This window comes from Rhipicephalus microplus, chromosome 9 (assembly GCF_043290135.1).
Source record: "Rhipicephalus microplus isolate Deutch F79 chromosome 9, USDA_Rmic, whole genome shotgun sequence".
Lineage (NCBI taxonomy): Eukaryota > Metazoa > Arthropoda > Arachnida > Ixodida > Ixodidae > Rhipicephalus > Rhipicephalus microplus.
Window position 1 is genome coordinate 18683515 of NC_134708.1, and position 18500 is coordinate 18702014.

At 47.4% G+C, this 18500-nt stretch overlaps 1 protein-coding gene and 1 long non-coding RNA gene across 2 annotated transcripts; one reads left to right on the forward strand and one right to left on the reverse strand.

Annotated features, from left to right (window-relative positions):
- Positions 1-6575: 6575 nt before the first annotated feature.
- LOC119164905 (solute carrier family 22 member 7-like) lies at positions 6576-12851 on the reverse strand. The gene is made up of 2 exons (XM_075874358.1): positions 10683-12851; positions 6576-8329 (listed from the first exon to the last, which is right to left on the reverse strand). The coding sequence occupies exons 1-2, from the start codon at positions 10841-10843 to the stop codon at positions 6664-6666; spliced, it is 1827 nt and encodes a 608-aa protein (XP_075730473.1). The 5' UTR covers positions 10844-12851; the 3' UTR covers positions 6576-6663.
- A 4264-nt stretch (positions 12852-17115) lies between these two features.
- On the forward strand, positions 17116-18166 carry LOC142771572 (uncharacterized). The gene is made up of 3 exons (XR_012885998.1): positions 17116-17196; positions 17907-17969; positions 18082-18166. It is a non-coding gene; the product is annotated as an uncharacterized LOC142771572 (long non-coding RNA).
- The last annotated feature ends 334 nt before the right edge of the window (positions 18167-18500 follow it).

An 18500-nucleotide genomic window follows, 5' to 3' on the forward strand; every position in this document is an offset into this window, starting at 1 on the left:
CTTGGCGAAACACACCGCGTTAATAGGCGGGCACGGCGCCTAGGCCTAAGCGATGTGTCGTCTTTCGAAACTAATGACATGGTTCAGAGGTCGTCAATACTGCACCGCTGAAACGATTGATGGAGCGATACGTGGGGTTTAACGTCCCGAAACCACCTGCTCCACAATGCTGGCAATGCTCTGAAGACCTTACTTCATGCAAGCCAGTGCAATGCAGATACCTGTTGCCTTTTCCCCATTGTTAATAAGAGTGTCGTTGAGTCTCCATTCAATTAAAGGTAGTCACAAGCACTTTAAAAAATATTTCAATGACAAATTTGGAATGTAGAATTTGCCCTCGATTCGGGTTAGGTTCAGCTTTTTGTTCAGCGCTTAAATTATGTCCATGGACTGTAAATGCTGTAAATTTCTTCTACAGTTTTGTTGCCAACAAAAAAAAAATATTGTGAAAAAGAATGTCAAAAGAAATATTGTGTTACATGCGCTCCACATGCTTCACTCGCAAAATTTTAAACGAAGGCTGCTTATTGATTGATTTATATGTGGGGTTTAACGTCCCAAAACCACCATATGATTATGAGAGACGCCGTAGTGGAGGGCTCCGGAAATTTCGACCACCTGGGGTTCTTTAACGTGCACCCAACTCTGAGCACACGGGCTTACAACATTTCCGCCTCCATCGGAAATGCAGCCGCCGCAGCCAGGATTTGATCCCGCGACCTGCGGGTCAGCAGGCGAGTACCTTAGCCATCGCCGCGGCGGGGCCACCGCTGAAACGAATGGCAAGGTGCATCACCTCGTGAACTGGTTCATGTGGTGCAGGCGAATCGAACGGAGCTTATAGGTGTGGCAGCTTGGGCTAGTTGGTATGGCATGACGATAGTTATAGCGCGAGAACAAAACGACGACACAGAGACAAGAAGTACACGAAAGACACACGACTGTTATCGAGAGACGGACGGCCGTATTCGCAAAACATTGCTGAATGCACATAGGTTTGCACCCGCGTTAACCACTGCTATGAAGTGTTGAAATAGAATAAGGAACACAGTAATCAGAAACGAACGAGTGTCAGAGATGTAAATACCAAGGTGCGCACGGATAGGATGGCTGGCACGATGGCACGGATTCAGAGACACTTTTTTTCCAAATGGTGACACGGATACTTCTAGGCTTTCGGCGAGTCATGGTGTGTAGGGTTGTACGTACACTTGTACGCGTATCTGCTTATCGTTAAACGCGCGGCATGAGCGTATTATGCAGTGAAAGATCTTTTAATAGTGACAAACCTAGTATTGTGTTGACTGCGGCTGTTTTGTGTTAGCAGTTTTCCCCGTTACTACATGTCACTGGAAATGATTGATTGATATGTGGGGTTTAACGTCCCAAAACCACTACATGATTATGAGAGACGCCGTAGTGGAGGGCTCCGGAAATTTAGACCACCTGGGGTTCTTTAACGTGCACCCAAATCTGAGCACACGGGCCTACAACATTTCCGCCTCCATCGGAAATGCAGCCGCCGCAGCCGGGATTCGAACCCGCGCCCTGCGGGTCAGCAGCCGAGTACCTTAGCCACTAAACAACCGCGGCGGGGCATGTCACTGGAAATGAGACCATTCCCTTCCGCCGCTAAGAAATATCGTCGAACTCCCTTTGCGAAAATCTTCGTTAAACTTCCTTGACGTAAGGGAGACCGCGTGACAGACCTCATCTCCGTTGTCGTACAGACGAGGGAGTTAAGCGGAGTTCACGGGTGCCTGTGTGACAGTGGTATTTGTCGCCTAAGAGGAGGGTGCCAAGTCATGCTCCTCACATCGAGATAATAGGGAGGGAGGGCGGAAAGTTAGTCTCATACATTTACATAATAGGGATGCTGACTGAGCTGATATAATAGGATGCAGCAAAGGTTCGCCGCCCCCCCCCCTCCCGAAGGGAAACCGTGCGTTCGCCCATGTGAACGCATATGGGGAACATTGCTGTGTGCTTCGGTCCTGTGGGCGGGGCCTCTCCGGACTTCTTAAGCTGTATCCGACTATAGACGACTGTAGAGGTTTCACACAATTCTCATTTCATGACCGTATGCAGTTTTCACGAAGTATGGCTACCTTTATTTATTTATTGCTTACAGGACTAAATAAACATAGTCCTTGTATTAGGTCCATTGAAATGCGATTTCACACAACGGCGCGCATACCGTAGTTGTGCCGGACCGGACTCTCTTCAGAGGAAGGGCAACGTCAGGGGACAAGAAAAAACATCCCCCTCCCCCCTGGCCTCGCCTCAAGAGCAAACACAGTCAACACAATATCGCGATCGAGTGCGTTCCGTAGACGCCCGCAAGGTTGATTAAAATGACTATTGACGCGAGTGGTGATGGAGTAGTGGTAATGGTGCGCGACTGCTGACCCAAAGGTCGTGTGTTCGATCCCGACCGCGGCGGTGACGTTTCGACGGAGGCGAAATCTCGGAGGCTCGTGTGCTACGTGACGTCAGTGCACGCTGAAGGAAACCAAGTGGTCGAAATTTCCGGAGCCCTCCACTTCGGCGTCTCTCATAATCGTGTGTCGTGTTTTTGGCACTTAAGTTATTATTATTATTATTATTATTATTATTATTAAAAGAATAATCGATTACCGCCTGTTTGTAGCATGAAGCCACGAGCAAAACCCATACTAACTTCTCGGCAATGGAAGCTCCTAGTTGAATACACGAACTTCCACGGTCTATGCTGCACCTCCCCCCTCCCTATACCGGCCAGGAAATCCTAGCACCACCCCTCGCTTCACTCGCCTGAACGGGTCCGACAGGAAGTCCTTCCTGACGGCGAGGACTTTCTCGCCGTACACGACGCGGGATAGCTCGTCCGCCAGGTCTCGCAGTCCGAGCTCCTGCAGCTGCACGAGGAGCGAGTGGAAGGTGCTGTTGGCCGGACGCTGCCGGTTCCACAGTTCCAGCAGCCGGTAGCAGGACAGCGCATGCGACTGCGCATGAGCTGTAGGATAAATGGATTATATTGTGCGCTAACTGCGTGGTCTGTTGCGATTCACTGGGGTTCGCTGTGCCTACGTACCTCACGGTAGAGTGGACCTATAGTACACTCTACCGTGAGGTATAGGGTGTATTCACTAGACGTCATCCGAGCGGACCCCTATAGTGTCGGAGTCGCCATTTTGAAGGTGCGTGCGCTCGCCGCACGGGCATGAAATTCACTGCGCGCTCTTTGTTCGAAATCTGTGCAGCAACCTGAATGTTTTGAGACCTCCGGAACATTTTCTGTGCGCCGAAACATGAACAGCAGGACGGCGCCTACGAACGGACCTTCAAGATGGCGCGGCGATGGTGTTTCCGTCTTGCGGATCAAGGCATACCCCCCTATACCGTGTGCGGAAGCTATAGACCTTCTTAACGAAGAGAAGGATCCCCTCCTTTCTGGGCTGTTGCACGGGGGTACAAAAGCTGACGTCACAGCATCGGCCCGGCATTTTTGGGGGGGTCACGCATGTTAACAGTCCAGAGAGACCTAATGGCGGCGCCCAGGGAGCCTTCACTGGTGTACACAGCGTACCGTGTCCTCTAATCATTTTGTCGAAAGCGAGCTTTAGCTTGTTTATAGCACCGGGAACTCACATCTTCGAACGCACACTCTTGCGTTCTTACTCCCGGCCGCAGTCAAGGGGAATACAAGAGAATGTTACGGCTTTCGTACGTAAAGCTCTTCAGTGTGGCTCCGGCACTAAGGCCCGTATTCACAAACTAACCTTATCTTTATATCGTGTTTTGCTTATCAGCTTTGGGCTTGCAGTGCGTTTGATAAACGAAGTAGATGGTGCGTCCCGTGTCTTCTTTTGGGCTGTAATTACTCTATGCTAGGTACAGTGCCTGTCCAGGTCTACTGGAGCGCTCGAGCTCTGCGGGGCACCTTGGTGTGGTTACTGTGTCTTACGTCACGCGCTCAAGAACAAGCGCGGCCTAATAGATATGCAGACTTGCTTTGTACGAGTTTTCAACATTGAAGAGTGCACTTGTCTCGCCGAATATGGACTCGGCCTTGGAGCGGAAAGCGCCCCGAGGCTGAGTGCGCCCTTTGGGGCTGTTCTGATATTTGGAGTCACGGGAAATAGTGATGACATCGAGTAATGCGCAGTGCCGCCAAAACAAAGGTGCTTAATGACCAATATCATTTCAGGAGTCAACCCTTTCAGTCCTGGAATTACTTTTTTATCAGGTAATACCTGTTCCCATCAGATACCAAGGAGCCAAAGGCTGGCCGTTGTGAGAATAGTGTCATTGCTTCAGTTTTAATTTTTTTGCACCCATTTTGATGCTTTTCGTCGGAAATCGAACAGCGGGAGCAGGGGCCTGCAGTGAAATATTCTCCCTCTCAACCCAAAGTGGAGAAACCTGCGCACTTCTTGTGGTTGCGTCTAGCAGATGATCCATATGCTCTTACCGTCCGGCGTGGGGTCGAGGACGTAGTCGTCCGAGGAGCTCATTGACTCGACGAGGCTGCGGCACTGGTCCAGCTTCAGCCTGTCGGCCACGAGCCGCAGCTGGGCCCGATTCAGGTCGTTCGTCCCTTCGAGACCCGCTGGCCAGCAGGACAGCAGCACGGCCGTCAGTAGTACGGGGCCACAGCGCCGAGAACAGGAAAGGTGGAGCATAGTCGCTTCTTGGCAATTGTTCTTTCTTATTTACCTGTTCACCGTGGCTCACACCCACTTGCCTGGTAGTGGTAGTAGACTAGTAGTCCCTTGAATCGGTGGCACACACCCGCGTTAGGGGATTGGCCAAGAACCGGGTAGTTCAAAAATTCGTGGGTATTTAAACATGAGAAGAGTAAAAAATAAATGAAATAATTGAAACTAAGAATAGACGAATAAGAAAGGATTGTTCTTTTTGATATAGTAACTGTGGCTAACACCCATCAAGGGGGGGGGGAATCGATGATTCAGTGCTCTTTATAAAATGTCATAAAGCTCATAAGGACATTAAGTTGAAACAATCACGAGGTCTAGATTGATAAACTGTATTCTGAGAACTCTATGATGTCACTAGTTTCACTATCTTAAGTTCATTGTTAGCGGATAAAATCAATGTGGACGTTTTCCTCTTTTGTCTGATGTGGGGGCCGGGCAGGCATATCTGGTCGACCGTCATTTTGCGCTGTCTATGCCATGAAAAAAAAAGAGAAAAAAGCGTGGAGAGAGGGGGGAAAGAGCATAGGCCGTGTGTGCCACCCTCTGACTACGCCACTGACGAAATGCAATTCTTACCTTCTGTCGTTGTCTATTGTGTTGTTGCGCGCTAAAAGGTAGTTTGTCATCTCTCTCTCTCTCTCTCTCTCTCTCTCTCTCTCTATATATATATATATATATATATATATATATATATATATATATATATATATATATATATATATATATATATATATATATATAAGATATAACAGACAATAATGCCAAGGAATGTATAGGGGAAGTTATTAGACCAATTGTAATGTAAATGTGAAGAAATAAAAGTGGGCGAAAAGATAACTTGCCGGGAGCAGGAACCGAGCCTGCGAATATGTGATCAGAATATGTGATCATAGTTGGCGATAGCGCTTCCACATAGCGGCAAGCCGGCCAGTACGTCCCAAGGTGGAAAATGGCAAGACGTGCGAGAGTAAGGAACGCGTGCGCCTGAAGTTGGCGCCACTAAAGGTGCTTAGGCTCCAGAAGTGTTGGTAGGGCTAGGAAAAGATTTTGCGTGGGTTGGGGGGGGGAGTAACGCGAGAGAGGCGGCAGTGAATGTGATGTCGTGGTCACGCGTAATTATTCCCGTAGAGTAGCCAATGGACGAGCCCCCAAGCTCCTGCCTGAGATGGGTCTCACCAGACGAGACCGTGCCGCCTTGCTGCGCCTGCGGACCGGCTGCGTTTGGACCGCTGCTCGCCGCAACGCCAAGGGACGCTGTGCGTCTCCCGCCTGCGGCCGATGTGGGGATCCCGAGACCCTCGAGCATATCCTCTGTGCCTGGCCTGGCATAGCACAGGAACGTTAGAGGGTCACCACAGCCTACCACAGACTGGGCCTACCTGCCACCACCTTGGACCACCTGCTCTACCCGTCCCGTCCACACCTGCCAGCGCTCCGGAGCCTGGTAGAGTTCCTGGAGGAGACGGGAATAGCTGCCTACAGATGAGCAGAGACCTACCGACCCTGCCCCGGCTGCTGCCCGTTTGCTGCTTCAGCCATGGCCTTGACATCTTACACACACCCCTCCCCCGCCCCATCTATCCTCTTTTACTCCCCTCCCCCTTCCCCCACAAGGGCCTGCGCCGTGTCGCCCAAGGGGCTGACAGAAATGAGGTGCCTTCTTCCTCTTTCTAGAATCACTCCACAACAACAAACATTCCTGGCGGGAATGGGCTTGCTCGGTCAGTTGAAACGCCGCCCTCCAGAAGCATAAGAATCGCGATGCTTTTCGCGTTTATCTTCTCGTTCACTCTGCAATGTACACGGATACCAAACGGTGACCATAATATTCCACGCAATAAGCTATCTGCACGACATGCGATCAATCGGCGTGAAGCTTTATTTCGCTTTTTGTCCGTAAGCGAAGATCAACTACGAAGAAAAAAAAAACACTTCTCCCACCCCATAAACCCCTACCTACAATTTATGGCTGGATATCTTGCATACTTTGTGGTATCTTCTGGTTCTTGGTTTCCGGAAGCCGCCTGATGAGGAAAGTGGCAGTGAATAGCATTACGAAGCACAGTACGCTCGCCGCGGTCGGGGACACGTGCGTCTGCAGTTTCAACAGAACCGGACCACAGGTCGCACCTAGCTGACCGAAGAAGATGGCCACAGAGGTGCCTATGCCACGCACTACGGTCGGGTACAGTTCGAACGTGAACACGTTCACGACGATGATTTCACCGATCAGCATGCACACGATGATCTCGCCGACGATCCAGGCGAGGCTTCCCTCGTACGCGCCCTTGATGGCGCCGTGCAACAGCAACATGGAGCACGTAAGTGGCAGCGCCGCCGTGAGCAGTGTCTTGCGCCGACTTGCGAGCAGCAGTCTCCAAGACAGCAAAACGCAGACGGTCCTGGTGACGGCGAGAAACACGACGTGCCAGATTCTACCAGAACGCCCGCTCAAGCTCATGCCATACAGGGAGAGCAAAATGCTGAACCACGTCCAGCACAGCGCGACTGTTCTCCTGCAAACTTTCTCGCTAGCCAGAAAAGTGAGGATGTTCATTTTATGCAGCACCGCCGGGGCGTGAAAGGTCGAGACGGTAGCGAACAGGTTGACATCGTTGACGTGGTAGCTATTCCACAGTGCGGCACGCCGTATCACCTTCTCGGCAAACTCGCCGTTGTTGGACACCAGGAGCCAGCGGACGGATTCGTCCAGCAAGCAGAACAGCGGCAGAAGCGCCATGGTGAGGGCGAACGTGACCATGTCCAGCGCTTTGTAGTTCTTGAGCGCTTGGGTGAGTACTTGGGTCAGCACGGTCCCGACGACCCCTCCGGCCATCGCCAAGAAGATATTGCTGTCTCGGTGTTTGTCGCCCGAGCTCTCGAACAGAATGATGAGCAAGGCGAGCTCGAGGACGCTCAGCGCGGCCGCGAGAAGGATACGCGCTGCCATGAAGTTTGCAAACGACCGCGAGAATATAGCGGCGCCGGCGGACGCCACCGAAATGATGGTGCACACGTAGACCGCGGGCAGCCTGCCCACCCGGTCCGATATCTGGCCGAAGAAGGGTACGGAGATGACGACGCCGATCCGGTTGTAGACGAAAGCGACGGGCACGTACCAGGCGTGGTCGCACACCAGGTTCCACTCGCTGACGACCGTAACCTCGCCCGGCTGCAAGTCGTACTGCCACTCATTGCAGGCCACCTCGACGAGCGTGCCGTTGGCGCCGGGTTCGTACAACGTACACTGGCTGTACGCGCCGTCTGGTCGCCGCGGGATGTTCTCCTCCTTCCATAGGTCGGCGTTCACGTCGGCATCGGTCGGAGGCCGGCACCAGTGTCCCACGGGCAGCAAGAACGTCTGCATGGACGTGTGGTGGATCACGACCAGAGCGCACGACAGGTGGGCGAAAGCCACGATGATCCACTGGAACCTACCGCTGCCAACGAGCCGGTCCATGTCGAGCTGAGGCGCGTGACCGCTGGTCGTGCGGGCGTGGTGGCACGGATGGTTGGTGCTGCTGGTGGCAGGGTGCAGATACGATTCCTCCGATGGGGCGATGAACGAGGTTCGATGCTCTGAACTGTCAAGCGGGCTGACGGTATCTGGCTGGGTGGAGTCCTTGTTCCTGCAAGGAATAAAATGAATCTGCCATTTACAAGTTCTCTGTGGTTATATATGTGAAAGGCAGGTGGTGGTGCTCACGTCAACGCCCCAGCAATTTCTAAAGATATTTTTTTACACTTACTGCCATGGACCAAAAACAATTTCAGAGGCCAAAAATTCGTCATCAATGCCATATTTCAGGCACCACCAGAAGCTTTGCGCTCACATGCCACAATTGGCAGGACATTATAGTGTCCGAAATGCCTTTCAAGGTGCCTTTGCGGCAATGATGGCGTACCATTTACGTCTATTAGTACACTGTCTTATAACGGTTTGGAAACCAAACCCGTTCTCCGGCTCTTGCATGATTGGTCAGTTATGTGAGATTACGGCCAGTTATGTGAGGACGAGGCAATGGTTTTTTCATACGTTAGGAGTGCTCATGTTCCTTGCAATTCAACGCTTCTGAGTATTGTTAAAGCAGAATGACGTTACACGTTATTTCATTGTGTAGCGCCTTGTGTTCCCGTGGTCGGCATGGGGACGTCGAGGTGGACCTTTGCTTACGGGGACGTCTCCGTCTACACCTATGCCGGATGACAGCGTTACATCGAGTGATTGCCACTTTAACGTTTTAAGCACTACATTATGCTTAAGCTTCCAAGCTGAGAACCTATAAAAAGTAATATAAGAAATAACAGAATATCGCAACTCTATGAGCACATAACATTAGAAGTGCATGAAGGAAAAAAAAGGAAATCGTCCCATTAGTTACCAGTCTCTTAAGTCCTTCTCAATTAAGGACAAAGCCGTTATATATAAAAGGAGCTTCAAAACAGAAACAGTGGAGCTGTTTAAGCATGAGTTACTTCCAGCCATGCCGGGCGACCGCTAAACACTGGGCGTAGCTGTGAAAAGCACAGTCGAAGCATAGAAGAACCATGTAAGGCAAGGGCGGGAAAGAGTAGTGATGCTGTGCAGCGGAGTTGAGGGGCCAGATTCACTTGTTTTTACGTCGCGAAAGTTGACCACTGACGTCATTTCACCTGCACTTTGTGCGGCGGCACACTGACTTCTCCCCGACTACACGTCCTGCCATATGCGCCGCTGCTTCTCTCCGCTTCACCATTTAATTTCTCCGACCTCCATCTGTTTTCCGCTCGCTGCGGCTATGCTACACTTTCACACTTCCCACTCCTCATTTTTATGTGTCCCCTTGCCATATACTATACTGAACAGTGTATATAATTACGCTACCCTCTACCCTCTCCCTTCTCCTTTCTCTCTCACTGTCGCGTCACTCCTCACCCCTTTCCTGCACAATGCTGTACATGGCTACGCTCTGCCTTACCCTTTCGTCCCTCCTCCTTTCTGTCCTGCTCACACCACTCGTCACTCTCAATACTCTTTCCCGCCCTTGTTATACATGGCTATGCTGTAGTTTCGACTCCGCTTAGCATGGCCACGCTGAATTTTGAGCGTTCGCCCGGCATGGCTGGAATAAACTCATGCTTAAACAGCTCCACTGCCAAAAGAAAGATTTAGAAATAAACGCACGTAACATAAGGTGAAGTGTTTTCTCAGTGAGTGATCGGCCTTGTCTGCATGCTACGCATGCTCAACATATCGCAATCCGTTTTTCTCGCAGCGCCATGGCGTATGCACCCACGCCCTAGCTGGAAGCTCGCGATTCACTGTGGTAGCGTTGCCGCAAGCGTTTTGACTTCACGAGGCTTTTTTTATGGCCATCCTGGTTGTTTTGATTCACTCTGAAAAGTTCAGCCGCCATACCGAAACAGCAGAGAGTAGCTCAGGATAAAAAAAAAAAAACGCTGTTGCGCCCACTGTGAATTCCGCAGAAAAAGCGGATCATTGGTTCACCCGTGCTTCCTTTGTGATTTCCCGTGATTTTCTGTGAGGTTTTGAAACTGCGCGAGTGTCTGCGATTACGTTACTTCTAGAGCAGAGATGAACGTGCAAGGGCGTGTGGCAGCCCCTGTAACACCAGCCCTTAGGAGAATAGGCGTGACCGGGGTTCTCGTTCAGAGAGAGAGAGAGAGAGAGAGTGGGGGGCGAAGCTTCATTGCAGTGCCACCCTACCTATTAAGTCAATGTATGGGGCTATCTAGTTCACGATAATAGAACAGACTTGCGCCCCCCCCCCCTGACCACCGTCCCTTGCCCCCCCACCCCTCTCCGGGACTTACGCCTATGTTTTCGACAGTGACATCATGCACTGTTCACGCTCGAGTCGCACTGAGGTAGTTACGCCACCTACGGGTGTAATCTGTGAGCCGGAGCATGAGATACGACGTGGAGACTTATCTGTTGTCACGGCCAGCCCTAGAACAGCCTCAACTAATTCTGGTGCATACCTGGATGACTCTGAAACGGTGGCCAGGCTGATGGTCACGAACTTCTTCGTCGATGATGTTCGCCTAGCACAGTTCAGATCCGTGGCTTCCGAGGTGACGTTCGCCTTGGATGTGTTGCTGCCGTCCTGGGCTTCCATGACGTCCGCGTGCGGTGAGGTCATCGGCAATGAATCGCACGCCAAAGCGAATCAAGATAAGGCCAAGGTAAACTAACAGCTTCCGTGTAATTACAAAGCCTATCCAGGCGCAAGTTGTTGTTGTTGTTGTTGTTGCCCCTTCGCACTGGCACATACCCACTATGGGGGATTGGCCATGAAATCTAGAAGTATCCTATATGAGATATATTAAAAGGTTTATCCTTAATGAAAAAAACTAATGATGTAATAGAAAATAATAATTAACTAAAAAGGAATATTAAACTAAACAAATAATTGAAGATTGAATCAAGAAGAGAAAAGGTGAGGTAATACTACAGTGGAAGACAGAAATTTTGAGTAGACCAGACAATCGAGCTTATCTCACCCGGTCACAATCAAATGAATATGCAAATTTCATTCAAAATTAGACAAGTGTCTTCAGAAATATATTTAAGCAGGCATTATTATGACATGCGCTTTGATTCTCGAATGAAATTGCATACAGCATCGAATACGCTCCTGTGGCAATGTCCCAAGCTAAAGGCACCGAAACTTAGAACATTATCTGCAGTTAAATTTAAACCTACTGCTTGAAACGGAACAATTAAAAGTCTTTTCCTAATTAATGAATAGTTTTTACATGTTATAAAGAAATGCTCTATTGTTTCCGTTTCTTCACAGAATGGACACAGGGGGGATATCGCCAGACCAGCTCTGTGCAAGTAAAAGTTTAATGGAGGGACACGACATCGAAATTTGGTTAAAATAACTTCTAACTTTTTAGATTGACTCCACTGAGATTTCCAGGGGTATGTTAGGTGCTGATAGTCCGTATATTTAGTAATATTTTCCATAATATCCGTATAAATAGCCCATTTTCTATATCTGATCGACACTATGTGTTCCGATTCTGGTAGTACCGAGATCACAGGGCCATCAAGTGTGGCTCGAGATAGTGAATCGGCTATTTCATTCAACCGTATGCCACAGTGTCCCGGGACCCAGACTAACTTCAGGAACTTCACATGAGGTGGAACTAATGTTTGTAATGTCGCTAGAGCTCTTGATTGTTCTGAAGCTGTGAGAGTAGTACACAGCGAAAGAGAATCAGTAATTATCATTGCACTCTCTTCGTTTGAAGGAAGTTTTCGTAGCGCTAAAATAATAGCCAGGAGCTCAGCTTCGAAAACCGGAGTGAAGTCTGGTAGTCTTACCGAGAATGACCAACCGAGGTAATCTGAGACGATTCCTACTGCTGCCTTTTCTTTATTCACAGAAGCGTCTGTGGCTATTATGTTCTTTATTTCCGCATGAGCTATGTAGTCTTCTAACCTGTCATTTAAGTAACTCGAAGATTGAAACTTAGATAGTGGGGGAAAAATTTCATCACATTCTATCGTAATATTGTGATTTAATGCTTTGGTTCCAATTACCGATCTGATATCCACCTTTATGCTTTCAAGTTTCTTTTGTACAAAAATAATCTGGGGAGTACGAAAGCGTGGCCAGTGAGCGAGGAAGAAGGCGTCGGGGTCACTAATAAAGGCATATGCAGACCGTCTCGCTGATAAGCCGTAAAATTTCAAGTATGTTTGTACTGTTAAGATACGGAATCGGCAAAGAATAGTTGGTATGCGAGCTTCCTGATATAGTACATTAATAGCGACATACCTGGGGAGTCGCAAACACAACCGTAACGCTTCTCGCTCTAATAGAACTAACGGTTTAATTTTGTACGTAGGGCCACCCGAAAATAATATACACCCAAATTCGAGTATTGGGCGCATGTACATTTTATATATCGCAAGTTCTCCCGTGCAAGTTCTCCGCGTGATCTTCCTCTTCTTCTAGTTCCGGTGACTCCCACCCACACCAAAGGATCGGTGAAGAAGCAGGTCTGGCATTTTCAATTATTTAGGCGAATGCCTTATGCTTCATGAAACGCCCCAAACTGACCGTGGGTGGCGTTGGCGTCAGCATTACTGAGATTAAAGATATAATTATGCGATGACGTCATCAGACGACGTCACTAATGCAGCCATAAAGACGTCCCAGATCGACGAAACTCATGATGTCATCATTACATACTTTGACGTTACATGATGACGTCATCACATGCCATCGACGTTTGCCAAAGGTGCGGTAGTCTCGAAGGTGCTGCTAAACCTTGTAAGCTGCAGAAAGCTTGCAATGCGTGTGATCCCGGAGGCAGTACAGAATCACGTATAAAGGTGGGTTATTACCAATGGAACGATAAGTAAAAGAGGTTGCCCTTGACCTTTGGGTTGGGAGGCGAGGCGAGTGAACTTTAGTGGTCTGACGCGAACGCACAAGGGATCGTGTAAAGTATACTTAGCCAAGATTAAACCAATACAAAATGAAAACAAATCTTTCTTGATGAACTTGTGCTGGTCTTACTGTCTGTGGCTGCCGTCTGACCGAATAGACCTCACGCTAAAAACGCAATCATAGCTAATCTTCGTTATACGGTACTTTCAGCCGGCCAAATGGCTTCTGGTTTCTACGTCTGGTCTCTGAAGTTCGCTTCAGTGTCTACATTCGTCATTCGTTAAACTTCGTTTCTACTCTTAACAAGCACTTCACAAACACAGCGCAGCCAGTCCGCTCTTGCGGGTGAAGCTCGTAACAGCACCAACGAGGTTCCCTCGATGACACAGCTGCGGGTTTCGCATGTTATATGAGTAGCGCGAAAACCGTCAAGAGTCGCTCTTTTTGTTTATATTTATTCCTGGCCCTCGTTGCTCGGGTTTTACGACGAGCCCCGACTCGACGACCGATGCCTGTTTTCTTCATGTTCAAGTCACCGGTGAGTCGCGCGTAAGCTTTCGGTGGGCGTTCGGCGATCGAGTGTCTTGTGTCTTAACTCCTTCTTTCCCGACTTGGACCCTTGGAACTGCACCATGGGACGCATCGGACACTCGCAGTATTGGTGGCTTTTCGTCGCCACCACAGTGTGTCTTCACGGTGAGCCGCATAAATCGTTGCACTCGCTGAGAAAGACCGTGACTGCGTCTGCTTCCACAGAGTCCACATCATGAACTCTGAGGAAGAAGAGACCACAGGCTCTGCTTATCGGTAAAGAACAGTGCATAGCCATATTTTTTTATTTTGCCGGGGCTGATGGGTGAGGGTTCAGTCATACTTTAGTTCATGCGTGCGTTTGTGCGTGTACTTGTGATACATGCCAAATTGAAAAAGTTCGGGCGAAGGGCGTTGAACCACCCGACTATGCCAGTGCAGCACGAAAACATTTACTTGTAGACAATAAGCAATCTTAATAGTAAAATTTTGATAGAACGTCTGAAAATTTTCCCATAGCAGCTGTAGTCACGACCTGACTGATGCTGATACTGCAATCAGTGAGAATCTCAATATGACATCAGATCGTGACTTGTAATCACGCCCTGACAAGTGATCGCGTCGGGACATGTATCAACCTATTCCTGGGCTAGTGAGTCGCTAAGCGTTTCATTTTGAGCACTTCTGCCGCTATGAGAGGACTCCGAAAGTTGCAGAAAAAAAAAAGATTAGCGTGAGGCTCAAGAAATTGCAACAAATATTGGCGAGTACGACGAGTCGGTGCGTATTCATTTTCTCAAAAAACACAGCGCAGCCATAACGAAGACAACCAGGATGAGGGAGAAAAATATTCATTCAGGCAACCGGAAGGATACGCTGCTAGTGTTACTGTCAGATATATCCAATTCTTTGTCCCCCTTCCTCATTCTTGTTACTTTGTTTCATATATTCTGGTTTATCGAATTCTTCTGCACTTTTTCACGTTTTTTCAAGGGAACATTATTATTGTTCTTATCAAATTTCTCTCTTTCTTTAGCAAGCAATGTACAAAAAATATCTATTAAAAGGTACAGTGCGGCCAATCCCCCTTGTGGGTATGAGCCAAGATCTCCTAGGCGACAAGACAAGACAAGACACAGCGCTGCTCACAAAACTGAAAGTTAATTGGAAAGAGACAGGCGCTGATGGGAAAAAACTTCGCATATCAAGAAAAATCAACTCTAGAAAGAAAAACAAAAGTTAAGTCATACGTTCAACTACACGAGATGTTGCACGAAAAGTATTTTTTAATCGATGAACGCGTGACGTAATTTTTTCTGACGTTGCGTTCACTTGACAAGTCTGGTTTGTACATGTAAGCTAATGTTTTCTGCCAAACAAATTTTCAGTTGTGAGATGCAGGGCTGTAAGTCATCACTTCCTTCCTTGTCTCGGCGTTTGCGGCGCCCTTCCGCACATTGCGTTTGTGGTGTTTGTGGTGCCCTGACTCCCTTCTTGTGTCCGTGTTTGCGCGCCCTTGTCTCTCCAAAATGAATACGTATACGAACTCTGTCTTATTCTTGGCTCCATGTCTTTGCTCCACTTTTCTTGACAACAAGCTGAAGCTAATCTTGTTTTCCATTTTGTGTTGCAGTCATAGGATTATGCATGGCCCAAGACAAAGCGAAGAGGAACATTGGTCAGTGCCTGCTTTTTGTTGATTCGATATCCTTAAAGAAATTCGGAGCGTGGGTTTTCAGCGATGACACGATAACGCGGTGTTACGATTGAGGCGGTACTTGGTCATTTGTTTTCTTTTGTTTTCTGAGAGAAGCGTCTCTCGTAATCATATGGTGGTTTTGGGACTTTAAACCCCACATATCAATCAATCTTCTGAGAGAAACTGGCTCCCTTGATTATCAATTTAGCATGAGGATATTATCTTATCTTTTTTTTCAAGGCTTAATTTTATACCGTTATTGTGAGATAATAAAATTATTTAGAAACTTTGCCATTGAGAATCAGCCTCCATTTGAAAAAAAAAACTCTTCCTCGGCCTTTATGCTCTGCCTATCAATAATTGATACACCGAAGACCGTATTTAATGTTACGGTGTCGTGACGTCGACGAAGAGAGCAGGCTGTAGGTTGAAGACGAAACTGTTGACTTGATCGATATGTGGGGTTTAACGTCCAAAAACCACCATATGATTATGAACGACGCCGTAGTGGAGGGGCTCAGGAAATTCTGACCACCTGGGGTTCTGTAACGTGCACCCAAAGATGAAACTGTTTAGTTGGCCGAACTTGTGGCCGGTGAACGTAAAACCAGATTACAGCGATGCACACTGGCACTGATAGCGGCGAACAGATCGTCGGCCATCGATCAACTGACAAGCGGCGAACCGGTTCGAACCAGTTTGCCGCTTGCGAACCGGTTACCGGTTATACATGTGCGAACCAGTTGTACATGTGCCGACGGCACATGTATAAATGCCAATCGGCATTTATACATGTGCCGTCGAATATTCCAGCCTTATGACCGGTCGTCGCTCACGCTCTCGAATAATCTCAAGTGATCGCGCCTTGCGCGCGATCTTAACAGAACGACCTACAGTAATGGCGAACCTTCTCGAACAATGAGGCCCAGTTTGCGTTGAACATTCCTCACAGGCTTTGTGGGTGAAATCTGAATGAAACAGGATTGAACATTAGGTACGCGCGTGGCAATATATGCATAGCGATTCTCATTATATTTTATTATACTTTTGTTTCATTGTTGCTAGATTTTCTGTTTTTCTTGTTCTTCTGCAATATTAATGTCATCTTGTTTTTTTGTTTTCTGCATAATTATTATCATGGGGACATGATGGGCAGTTCGAACGCAAGCTATCCTGCAATAATTTTTATATATGACTGTTAAAATATATTTTGGCTGTTTTTCATGTGAGTACATGGAATAAGTAAAAAAAAAAGATTACGGAGCTGTTCTCCAACGTTTTTTGAACTTTTAAAGATAGTATTAGCTAATGGAAATTTTCGAGTGGTAGTGAGCTGTGTGCAAGGTTAAATAATTTTTTTAGAAATGTGATGTTCGTCGTATTGATCTACATTCTTGATTTCGGCGCATTGCATCATCCTTGGAACGTTTTTGGTGGAATATTTGCGACTTTAGTGATAAAACAGCATGTGCGATTGATTTATTATAGTAGAAAGCAGCGCAATGCGACGAAGACAAGAAATGTTTTTTTTTTTGCGTTTTTGTGCGGAATTTCGTTCAGTATATTGTACTGTTTTCTACTATGGTTATGTACCAACATGCCCAAGTTCATGCGTTTTTACCCATTTATGGCGCAGCCCTACTTTCGCCGATTTTTTTTTTTTGCTTTGACGTTAGGAGCAATTTCGTAACGCGGTTCTCAGTTATGGTGATGTGCCAGTTGGCCTGGCCAATATCTTATTTTCGCGCTGTTTACTTCGTTACTTTTTTTTTTCCAGTAGACAGCGCTGCAGGGTCAGCGGTTGACGTGCAAAGGTTATCGAGAGTGCTTTCGGATATCGCATACGCTGGAAAGCTAGGTAGGTGACTCGTGCATAAAATTTGTTTGTTTATGGCTCTTTACGTAAATCTACCAACGTCAACCCCTGTGTGTAGGAGATGGAGATATAGAGAAAACTAGAGCTTTAATGCACATAAATATAACTTTATAACCACAAGGAGAGGATGATATTGGACGTGTGTATTATATACTATGAAAATGCATAAACTTGTTCTCAAGCGATGCAGGTAATTATGTGAGAGAAGTGCGTTATTGGTTGATTCAAGCAGGATTGAAAGTCATGTGAACTTGCGAAATTGTGCGGACGGGTTACTCACGATCATGTTGATGAATTTCGGCTCATTTTCATAAGCTTTCAGTGTGTTTTTTGATCAAACCTTGTTAAAACTCACTGAAATAAAAAAAAAAAAACATGGTGCGCGACGTCTCTTGGCGCCGACCGAGAGGATATGGGTTCAACTCCCATTGACGAAACATTTTTTTTTTGCTGTCTGACTACGTGCATTTTTTTCAATGACGCATTTCCGTGACGGAAACACCTAAATGAAGTTTTGGTGGACCCTGCAATGAAACACTTTTGTGTTAATAAACGTTTATTTATAGAACAATTAATAAACCAACAACTTTAAAATTGTCCGAGCTTTAGCGCAACATATTACTACAAGTGCGATTTGAGTTACTTCTATTTATAAGTTACTACACACAAGAATTATTCCAACGTATTTTCAGTGAAAGATGCCTTGTCGAAAGCGTGGCAGAGCGTTCGCAAGTTGAAGATCTTCCAAAGGAAAAGTAAGCTTAATCTTCTATAACTGTTACCGAAGTCTTCGGCTGTTCTCTTTTTGTTCTTTAGTAAAACATGTTTGGTGGACGCCTTTACTGACCATTGGCCGTGTCTTTTCAGACAAGAATGCCGTGGAACCCGCTGTTCCAACTGAGCCATGAACACCGAAGAAAACGGAAATAAACAGCGTGGAACACAACGAATATTCAAAGGAAGCATTTTTAGACACTTCTCTCGAATGCTGCCTTGCATTGTGGGCAGCTTGGTCGCCACCTGTGGGCCACCGGGAACATATACCCCCGGGAGGTTGTCACTGTGGTTGTGACGTACACACTGCGTACTTGAAATTGACTACGTACGCGTGTACATGTGGCATACCTGTGTATACATAGCTTACATACATAGCTTAGTATATACCACTGGGCATTTGACGTACATATGTAGGCTATGTGCAGTGACTGGCTATGCGATTTTAAATGTGGGTTTATGTACGCATATTGACATACTGGATCATATAATTACTGGGGCTTACTGTCTCA

Coding starts and splice junctions, on each gene's coding strand:
- LOC119164905 (XM_075874358.1), bottom strand. CDS start 10,843: ATGACCTCACCGCACGCGGACGTCATGGAAGCCCAGGACGGCAGCAAC. Junction 8,330..10,682: donor ACCGTTTCAGAGTCATCCAG/GTATGCACCAGA, acceptor TATTCCTTGCAG/GAACAAGGACTCCACCCAGC.